An 11,271-nucleotide genomic window follows, 5' to 3' on the forward strand; every position below is an offset into this window, starting at 1 on the left:
ACTAAGATTTTTCAGTAAATGGAACAATCGAAATTGTTAAAGCCAAGACAAAGATGGCTTACATAACTAGTAAAAGATATCCTCATATTTCACAAAAGAACAAGTTTAGTTCTTCTCAGGTATAAACTCTAAAGGTTTATTGGTATGTCCTGATCTTAATAGAATGATTTGCATTAAATTTACTTATATGATTTTGGAGAGAAAGATGACAATGTAAGATCCATTTTATTAATTTACGGACAACACCTTAAACTTGTGAATATGTTCCACCGACAACCTTAAGGGATTATTCTGGTTTCTTCTTCTATCTCCATTGTTTATTTTCATATTTTCAGTGTGGGGATTGGGGTGTGTTGGTGCACTAATTAGGCCAATAATGATGTGAATGAGTAGCCAAACTTTATGTGGAGCAATTAGCTTTTCTATCTTAAGAAGAATGATTACTAGATGATAAATTTTTTTTTTTTTTATGAACAACAACTTCGGTATCAGTGAAAGGCATGTAACAAATTGGTTTCTCTAGCTGTCAGCAACATATTCTAATCTACATTTTCTTCTCTCTACTAATCTACAGGGAAAAAAATAGTGGGAAATTGTTAAAGCCTGAAAACTAGGAGAAAGGAAAGGTGAAAAAAGGGAGAGATCACTATTATGATCAAATAATCAAGGTTGAAGGAATTTTCCTTTTTTGTGATTAAATAAGTGTTGTGGCCACATATGTTTCAATGTGGTGGGCTACATAGTGATATAGTCTAATACTTTAAGAGACTCATGCTTGCACAAATTACAATGAATCATGTAAGCTTGTGAGAAAAATAAGAATGTTTTTCATATACATTTCAATTAGGCCAAACAAAATAAAAAAGCAGTCAACAAGTGGAAAAAGCAAAATAGCTGAGTGCATAAACAAAAGAATAAAGGATAGCAAAATGAAAAAAAAAAGATGAGGTATGTTGTCAGATTGTGGGTAACTGAATATATATTTTTTCCTTTTTCTATTTTACATTTGCTTTTTATGACTTCTATGATTGATTAAGCATTAAAATTTAAAAGGAAAAAGAAAAAGGGCAAAAAAAAAAAAATCTTGGGATCACTTCCCAAACAAATTTGTACATAAAAAGCAATGATTGGAACAATCTTTGCTTTTTGGACCAAATACTGAAAATTGTGTTGGTATGAAAGAACATGCTGATAAAGGATTCAAGCTAAACAAGGAAAGAAGATAATCACAACTCACAAGGAAACAAAACAAAACAAATAATGAAATGGCACTCACAGCCCCAAATAATAATTAATATATGATATCAAGTTACAATGCTTATACATACATTCTCATATGGTAATCTTCCCCTTAAATAGAGTAAAGAAAGGATCACATGCAGTAGAATCTGTAAGAACATGACTGACGTTATAGAATCCAAACTACAGTATGTTCAAGATATAAGCAGCAAAAGAAGTATTTAGACCCACAAAGAAAGTGTGATTGATGCAAATTTTATAACTAGCAGTAATGGTCTGTGTGAAGAGTGATGGAGTAACCAACATAAGACCACATAATAGGGACATTCTGAAGTGGAAGCAGCACTTCCAATTGTAATGAATGAAATGAAATCAACTAGGGAATAAGCACATAACGGGGGTAAAAATGAAAAAAGGAAAGCGTGGGGGAGTACAGTGCAAAGATAGAAGGCTAATCCTCCAATTTTAATTAAACAAACAACATGGCAATCATGAAATTTTGCTAAAAAGGCACTAAATCAAAATCCAGAATTATAAAACAAAAAGAAAAATGCAAAAACAATCATGATTAGCATTAACCTCCAGTCTCATATCACTAATTCAAGGATTAGAGAAAAATAGAAATAATAATAGGAACTATACAGATACACCTTTCATGACCCCACTCTACCCAAAAAAAAAAAAAGAGAGAAGAAAAAACAGAAAACCCCTCAACTTCCTCCATCTCCATGAAGAATAAGGGTACATGAAAAGACAAAAAAAAAAAGAACAACCTTGGACAGGACTAGGTCTCCATTTCCATGATTGAACAGCTAATAAGCAAGTAGTATAGGAATAGGAATAATAAATAAATAACCTACTGTTCACAGAATCCACAAAGAACAAAGGGAAACTAAGTATAATAACTGAAAAAACAGAACTTTGCCATGAACTGCTAGACTCTAAGCAAATAGATACTAAGTTCAGGTGCTCCATTGCTATCAGGGTTCATCATATAGAAAGCTTCAGAGTCTCTTGACCCAACAATTCTCTCAAACCTTGCCCTCATATACATAACTTCACCACCATCAGAACCACCACCACCCTCACCATTGTTGTTGTTCACTGGAAGAACACCAGCACCCATTGAAATTGGTTCCACGGCTTTCAGAATATCCCAGTCTTTAGGCCCACACTCTCTCCTTGTAGCATAGCCACACTTTTTACCGTTGCAATAGGTCCTCCACAGAGTCTCCTGAAGAAGCCTCGCTTGCTTCTTCTCCTTCTTCTCCTTCTTCTCATTCTCTACACCTTCTTTGTTCTTCTCTTTATCACATTCCAAGGCGATTCTGACCAACCCAGAAGCCATTTCCCGAACCAAACCGCTTATCGGTGTTGCAAGCTCTATGAGAAACGCGGGTTGTGAAGTGGGGTCCTTCTGAAAAGCAAAATGGACATGGCCACGACGGTAACCGAAGAGTGTTCCAACTACACGAGGGCCAAGACCAAAGGGTAGGTTGGAACGGTTCTTGTTGAAAACTGTGAGAACTGAACGGAGTTTGGAGATTGCCACTGCCTGAAGCTTCCTCCTTGCTTGTGAAGTTGTTCCTTGAACAGCTTTGTTGTCAAGAAGTTGTTCTTCTTTTGCTGCTTTTGTCTCCTCTTCTATGATCTTGGACACTGTCTGGGAAGTGGGAAGTGATAGTTCAGCTTCTTCTTGCTGTTCTTCTTCTTCGTTTCCAACTTTGTTAGTCCAGTGGAAGTGGTGCCTCTTGGAAGACATGTCTTGAGATGGGTTTCCTGAAGAGTTTAAGGTTAAGTTTGAGGTTGATGAGGTTGTTGAGTTTGTTGAGGTGGTTGTCCTCTCCATGAGTAGTGTCTTCATTAGAGAAGAGAAGAGTAAAGGGTTAAAAAAGCAGAGAAGAGAAGGGGGAAAGGAGAGACAGAGAAACACACACACAGAGAGTGTGGCTTCTTCTTTATACTGTTAGTTGAGGATTTTATGGTTAATTAAATAAGAAAGTTTGGTTCTTTCTTTGTAATTATAGGCATGTATCTATGTATCTATATGAATCTATATCTAATATCTATAGTGTGTGAGAGAGCAAGAGAAGAATCCTGACAAAAGAAACATAGGCAGTCCCACTAGCTGATATGGGAAATCAGGCACAGAGAGAGAGAGTGCAATTTTCAAATGGAAAAGAAAGGAATCTAAGGAGACAATGTGTTTGTTGTTTCACTTTCTGGTGGGGCATTCAGCCACAGATAGAGAAGGGGGGAATTGTGCTTGACTAAGCTCTTTTGACTTGATGCACCCAAAACGGTAAAAAAGAGAAATTAGAGAAAAATTTAAGAGAGAAAAAAAACAAAGCACAAAGCCATCACTGTTGAAACTAGACATGCATTCAGGAGAGTAGCAAGCAAGCACACTCCTCTGCACCATTTCATGTCTTCTAGTGCAAAGGTGCACCATGATGACGTCATCTTGAGGGATTACTGAATTCTCATGGCTCATTGCTGGCTACAGAGCCTACATTACACGTATCTACGAACTGACACCCTATTTGTACCTTGCCATGGCCCCACTTCTTCTAAATCCTTCTACGCTGTCAACAAAATGGAAAAGCCATGTTTAACCCAAACTCGTATTAGTTTATCAGAACTATCGAGTGTTTAATAATATAGGGAGTAGAGTAGTAGGATAGAACAGACACAATAATTCGGATGCGTTAACCAATAAGACATTTTATTAGTGTGTTGAGATTTCGATTCCCAACGCCAAGATCATAAACAGAAAAACAGGAGAATCTAGTATCAGAAATAAGATTATTTTCGATTTCCGGCTATGATTAGGCAAAAACAAGAAAGGAGACTTATAGCGTAGTAGAATAGAAACATTAATTGAATGTTTCTAAACGTACAGAAATTAGAGTAATAATACTTCTGGTACACCCGAATACGATAACGGGGTTAACACAGAATTGAAACCTAAACATGATACTTCCTCTTAAAATAACAAACCGCATTTGGAAAAAGTAGTACATAATTTTACATTTTGTCAAAATAAGCCATCATGTTAAATCTCCGAATAATTATTTACCTATAACCAGAGGATAAATACCATTTAAGTTGAACACAAAAGGAGCTAATTTAACAAAAATAGATGTAGACGGATCATACCTGCGAGAAGAAAGGAGAGGTTGAATGATGTCTCATATCTAACAAGTTAACAGAAATAAACAGAATACCATTGCTTCTACATATTCATCAATAACTTTTACAATCTAATATAGTCGCTACCGTCAGCTTCAAGCTACGAGCTGTTAGTGTGTAGAAGACACAAAATGCAGATTAAATACTTACACGTAACTCTAAATAGTGGAGGGTTTTCACGAACTCTCACTAATTACATTGACTTACAAATATGGATTCATAAAAGGATAGAATACAAATGGAGAGCACATCCACATAGGCCAGCAAACTAGTGAGTGGCTTTTGTACACAACAGAGCTAATTAGAAGGGCAGGAAAAGATGTCAGAGATGCCTTTGCCCACGCTTCGAGAAAACACGAGGTCCTAGAGTTAGCTATCTAAACTTTGGTCAGCTTCTGGTTGCTTGGAAGCAATAGCCCCGCCATTCATCCTGGCTCGCGCCTCTGCAAACATCCGTTGCTGCTCTGCTAATGCTTCTTCTTCGGTCATCTCAGCTCCATTGCTCCACTTACCACCACCTTTTAAAGAGTCCTGCTGGAGAAACAATAACCAATCAGAAAATCGTTTCCCTTTCCCAAGTAATTTTGCACACAATAAAGTTAACTGCCTCAAAAAACTGCTCAAACTTCTCATTACCCAAAATGATACCGGTGTACCAAAAGCTAGAATACTAGACCATTCATCCGCTTACTATTAATTAATCATTAAATCAGAAGGATGCATTATTGTCAGCCACAAATTCATCATTCCATCAAGTTGATAGAGCAAAAAAGCCTATATTCCAAAGATAGAACCGGAAAGAGTAGGGACTGTGATGACAAGAACTACTAAAATATCAATAGAAAAATAAACAAAGGACGTGCTCACAAACAGCATGTAGAAAAAAAACCCAGAATAGAATAGTAGGAGATGGTATATCCTACAGGTTCTCCTACAAACACTGCATCTTTCATCTAATTCCGCAATTAGGAAACAGGAAAGTGCAACTTCAAAAAAGATTTCTCAAATACAGAGGTAAAACACTGGAATTGGTTCATCAAAAGGGAACACTCCACGTGTTCATATACCCCCCCTTTCATGTGCAAGTTCTCACAGATTAAGAACCTCAAGGGAAGGTGGCAGGTTAACAGAAAGCAATATTGCTAATTGTAAAAGAACACTCGAACTCAGCATGGATGGTGCATAAATGTTAAGATTACCATGGTCTCCAGCTTGTGCTGTTCATATGCTGCATAGACTTCTTCAATGTACTCGCCAAAGCCGAGGACCTAAGTAGAAAAAAGTAAGCATATAAGGCCCAGTTTAAAACATCTAATATTTATCCATTCTTGAAAATCTCCAATCCATAATTGCTTATAACATCTTCTATGGCTATCTTTAGTTTACAACAATCCAAGATAATTCCATGGGGCCAGATTAACACTTAAGTATAAATTGCAGACGAATCGCATGCAAACTTAGCGATATATACAAAGGGTTGATGAATATAAGAATATTCACCTCTAAAGCCTTCAGTACATGCTCAGGTGCAATAGTCCGTTTTTCCTCTCTGCTACAGACTTCATTGGACTCCGACGAAACAAGGTTTATAAATTCTGCATTGATAAACAACTATTATTCAGTTAACTGAGTAAAATAAGAATATGAAACAGGAAACTGCTAAAATAAAGGAAGCATAAATTGCCATTCAATAACATAATTTTTTCATGCCCACCAAATATAGATACAAAAACAAACATGTTATGCAGGGTCTAGATTCCATAACAAATTATGGTGCTAAGAAAGATCCATTATATAGAATTTAGGCCCTGGATAGAGAATCACCTCAAACTAAAAGAATACAAAAAATAGTAACAAGAAAAACACCAAAAGTTGGAAATCCGACCTACACAACACTCGATCAATAGATCTTGTGCGTCTCTTGCAACACGTACATCTGGAGGTAACATCTCTTTAATAATTTTTGTCATTGTTGCTGCAAAAAATAACAGCTTCGGTGAGCAACACAAACAAAATACAAGAAAAGACCTAATCTCAAGTGCCACAAAAGTTAGCAGGAAAACAGACACCAGACTTTTACTATTAGTCAACAGCATTTTCTCAATTAAACCGGTCCACAAGAACAGTGACAATCAGGTATTATGAATAACAACTCTATCAATTTAACTAGAAAACCGTAATTCTTTTTCATTCCAAAAAATTGAGAAAGTTGTTCTGTTAAAATCATAAATAAATAATAATCAATTAAGGAAAGGAAAGTGAGAGAGAGAAAAGGCATATATGGCATCTATGGCTTGCTATATATGGAATGATGATTTCTAGTCATCAAACAGAAACAAAATTTCTGCAGTGATTAATTAATTATAATGTGATCTCCCCCCTTAGTGCAGCTCAGAATAAAAATAATAATGAGAGATTAGTGCTAGCTGCTAAAAACAATGAAAATTACAAAGTGTTTCTCAATCTTGACTTATTTCTTTCAATTCTCCTCATCCTAACCCTAAATCCCAAAGTATTTTCAGAAAGGAATGAAAATCATATATGCACACAACAAATTGATTCCAACGAACTCAACGAAAATATAAATATCACATATGTGATATGTATGCAATCAAAATAAAGCCAGTTAAAAAAAAATTTTAAAAATCAAATCAAATTAAGAAAAAGTCACCGTCAAAAACTAAGGGGAAAAAATTAAAAATTAAAATATTAAAGAAAACAAAGAAAACCTTTAGGAAGCGAAGCGTCTTCCTTCGATTTGCCGACGATGTCCATAGGCTCCATTGTTCAACCTAAAACCGAAGAAAAGTAAAAATTAAGGCACAAAAAACGAATCAAAAGAGAAGAAAATTTTCAGATCTGAAAGATATAAGGAAAAAGAAGATGGGAACTCACCGATTTACCGGGTTGAATCGGAAGCGAATCTGACAAGTGAGGGTAGCGATCGAGCAAGCCGACTCAGCCGAATTCAGATCGGAGATTGAGGAAGGCGAATACGAAGACGGAGACGAAGAGATGGTGGAGGAAGGAGGACATGGCTGAAGAGCGATGATATGAATTTATGATGGTGGTTTCACAGGATAAGAGAACCAGTTCTCGCTCGCATGCGATTAGGGCAACCCACACTACCCCCCAAAGCGCGTTGACCTTACCCTTTCCCACGCGCTCCTCTCCCGCGCGTCTAGCGCTTTTTCCGCAACTGAATATTGAAACGTTCTCTCTACTTCTTCCTTTTCCTTTATTCTCATATTATCTTTTGTCCAAAAATAAATAAATAAATAACAGTAGAACTTTTATTTTGTAAATATTTGATGACAAAATTCACTAAATTCCAAAAGGAGTTGGTGTAATTCTTTTTTCCTAAATAATTTTTATTTATTTTTAAATAAAATGTTATCAAACAATTATTTATTCAATTAAATACCTATGTTTTCAAGACTCTTAAATTCTCAAATACGTAATCCAAATATTTTTACTAATATATATTTAATGTTTGCAAATTATTATAATGATTCTATCTATAGATTTTTGTTTTAGACGGGTGGGCTGCTAAAATTTTGTTGTAAATATTATTTTAGGAAAGTGTGTTCTTATTTTTAATTAATGAAAAGTTAATCATTCATGAAAAAAAAATCTTGAACTACAAATTCAACTTTTTGAATAGTCCCCCAAAAAAAAACTTTAGAATGAAATGGTTCACTGGCTCGGGATTTTTATTTTAATAAATAAAATAAATGAGATGATTATTAAAATAAATAATTTAAAAATTATTTATCGTTTTAAATATTTTAGTCTTATTTTGTTTACAGTGTAAACGAGATATATAAATATTATTTACACTATAAACGAGATACATGAAATGGCGAATCACTATTCACATTGTCCTCCACGTAATTACTGTCCGACTCCTCTTTGCCCTCCTCTGCCTCATCCACTAGAATGGCGACATGAATGAGCGGTGGTGCGAGAGGTCGGTCGTCTTGTATATAGGTCGAGTGTACGGAACCACCACCATCACTATGTCCCACCTCGGCGGAAAACTCCATTACCTGCTCCACCATGATCCTCCTATGGATGTCGAACATCAGTCGTACATGCTTGTCCCCTTGAAGTCGGAATAGTCGAAACCGGAAGACTCTGTTACCCATGGGTGCCAGCAACATATACGCCACCCTTCCAATCTCCCTCACTTCTATACCACCGAATTTGCTCAATATTAAACTCTTCAAATCTGACAACGTATTCACACGTTAAGTGCGAAACAATATCAGACTCTCACACTCAAATGTCACCATTTCTCATAATACAATAATTGGGATAAACAAGCACAACTATGTATAGACTATTACTGGCTATTAATGCCTTGTTTCGTGAGAAAAACCAGAAAGAAAAAGGATGAAAAATGTTTGTGGAGAATACCAAGGATTACACATCCTTTTATAGCTGCTGCCACTTTGTCTTCTACTTATCTCGTTTACACTGTAAACGAGATGAACATTTCATATATCTCGTTTACACTATAAACAAGATATACCCGTTGCAGCTGACTAGTTTTATTATTTATCCAAAAATTAAATAAAAATATATAATAAAAAATTAACAAAATATTTGGATTAAGTAAAGCAAAAAAATATAGTATGTAATAAAAAAATATTTTGATTTTTACGAGAAAATGTATATAATTTTGTTATCCACGATATCCTTAACCTGACAGACAAAGGATTAATTCGTCGCAGATTTAAGCTTTATTTAATAGTTTATTGTTGGCCAATGTACGGATAGCAAAACTCTCCAAGACGCGCGGATCTCTGCGGAGACTGCCCCGAATGGAGATCCGACTGTGGAGGATTTTTTCTGCGGGGATGGGGATGGGGGCGAAATTCTCCCGAGGCAGGCGCGGGGACTCGAGCGAAGATCCCCCTTCCGTCCCTCCTAATCCCCAAATTTTATAAATTTACTTAATTGTTCTTAATAGTTTATTTCTTATATATATATAGAGAGAGAGAGAGATAGAGAGAGAGAGTGAGGGAGAGAGAGTGAGAGAAACCCAAAATTTCTAATCCTCATTTGCATAATCCTTCTTCAACTCATAGATCTCTAGCGTCATTCATACTCCAACTTCTCTGCAGCCATCCCCTCGCCACTCTCCCGTCTAACCGCATTGTCACTCCTCACCGTTCCATAACCCTCACCACGTCGTTCTCTATATTAGTGGTGTTCATTTTCACAACTCTGTTATCGTGTCCATTCTCCTCTCTGCTGTCGCGTCTCCCACTTCGTCCACTGCTCTGTGTTCTGCCTCGCCGGGGCATCCCCCACTGCGTCATTTTGAAAGAAGTCACCATCTTATCGTTTAGATTTTTTGTATAAAATTTTACTGTTTTTGTATATAATGGATACTTTCTGCTCTATTCCTATGAAAACTAATATTAGTCAAAACTATCAAAGAGATAGAGAATGGGACCCACGCAAAAAAATGAGACCCTGTGGAGAATGTGGGTGGGAGAGTAATATTCTCCCACAACGGAAAACAGAAACGGGGACGGGGATGGAGAGTAAATTTGGGGACGGGGATGGGGAGCAAAGAGGTATCCTCCATCCTGGCCTTCTCCCTGTTCCGTTGACATCCCCAGACCAATGAATTACTGCATGTATAATACGACATCAAACTTCCAGCACTTGTTTAAACGGATGAGTACTGTACATTATTACTATTATATAATTTAATTATGCATGATTAATGTATAATCTAATTAATATACGACAGTTTTTTTTTTAAATAATAACTTTTTTTATATTAATATTTTTTAACATTAATTTTATTAATTGATTAAAATAATTATATATTATACTACTGTAGTAATATAATAGGATTGTTATGCTTTAAAATAGGAATAAAATTTAGTTAATGCTAAATAAATTTGATTATCTATTTTAAAATAAATAAGTATAATTATGCATGATTGTCTTATAATATTAATAATATATGATAATTTTCTTTTAAATGATAGTTTTTTTATACTAATATTTTTTAACATTAATTTTACGTAATTAATTAAAATAATTATGCATTCATGCAATAGTAAAATAATAGAATTGATATATTTTAAAATAAAAAAATTTAATTAATACTAAATTAATTTGATGATCTATCTTAAGAATAAATAATAATATATGATGGTTTAATTTTAAATAATAATTTCCTTTTATATTAATATTTCTTAATATTAACTTCCATAATTGATTAAAATTATTATACATTGATACAACAGTAGTATAATAAGATTGATATACTTTATTATAAAAAAGAAAATTTTAATTAATGCTAAATTCATTTGAGTAGCTATTTTAAAAATAAATAATTATAATTATGCATAATTACTTTAAAGCAAAACGTTAATAAAATATTTTACTACAACTAACTTTTTATGTAGATATTTTATTCTAACGCTAATAAGAAATTTTAGTACAACTAATAATATTTTAAAAGATTTAGTTTTTGTGTATTAATAATTTAAATAATAGGAATAATAATAATTACACAGTATTATAATTACGCAAAATATTGTCAACTATAATTATGAAGCTCATTTCTGTTCAAATCACATGAAACACATTCATGGAGAGGAGAAAAAGGAAGAAGAACTCAAACCTTTGAATTCAATTTAATCCTCCATAACTTTTTGCTCTGTTTGCCGTCTCGTTTACAACCACGCATTCGCAGTATCGAGCTCTACAAAGTTTTAGTCACGTTTTCTTCCTCAATTTTTTCATTTTCAATTTTAAAAATTTGTGAGTAAAGATGTTAAAAATTATTTAATTCCAGTGTTTAGGTTCGAA

The 11,271-nt window shown here is 34.5% G+C and overlaps 2 protein-coding genes across 3 annotated transcripts; both read right to left on the reverse strand.

Moving 5' to 3' along the window:
- Positions 1-1,807: 1,807 nt before the first annotated feature.
- Positions 1,808-4,472, reverse strand: LOC107469215 (protein MIZU-KUSSEI 1). Its single transcript, XM_016088594.3, has 2 exons — positions 4,399-4,472; positions 1,808-3,824 (listed from the first exon to the last, which is right to left on the reverse strand). Exon 2 carries the CDS (start codon positions 3,101-3,103, stop codon positions 2,174-2,176), a length of 930 nt encoding a protein of 309 aa, XP_015944080.1. The 5' UTR covers positions 3,104-3,824; positions 4,399-4,472; the 3' UTR covers positions 1,808-2,173.
- On the reverse strand, positions 4,445-7,526 carry LOC107469199 (protein Dr1 homolog). Of its 2 annotated transcripts, none has more exons than XM_016088587.3 (6): positions 7,327-7,526; positions 7,161-7,223; positions 6,317-6,406; positions 5,932-6,026; positions 5,631-5,699; positions 4,445-4,962 (listed from the first exon to the last, which is right to left on the reverse strand). In XM_016088587.3, the coding sequence occupies exons 2-6, from the start codon at positions 7,213-7,215 to the stop codon at positions 4,801-4,803; spliced, it is 471 nt and encodes a 156-aa protein (XP_015944073.1). In that variant the 5' UTR covers positions 7,216-7,223; positions 7,327-7,526; the 3' UTR covers positions 4,445-4,800. The 2 variants fall into 2 exon arrangements, with proteins under 2 accessions (XP_015944073.1, XP_015944068.1); XM_016088582.3 differs by having other exon boundaries at positions 4,445-4,965; positions 7,327-7,523.
- Between the last annotated feature and the right edge of the window lie 3,745 nt (positions 7,527-11,271).

Source organism: Arachis duranensis, chromosome 1 (genome assembly GCF_000817695.3).
Source record: "Arachis duranensis cultivar V14167 chromosome 1, aradu.V14167.gnm2.J7QH, whole genome shotgun sequence".
In the NCBI taxonomy this organism is placed as follows: domain Eukaryota; kingdom Viridiplantae; phylum Streptophyta; class Magnoliopsida; order Fabales; family Fabaceae; genus Arachis; species Arachis duranensis.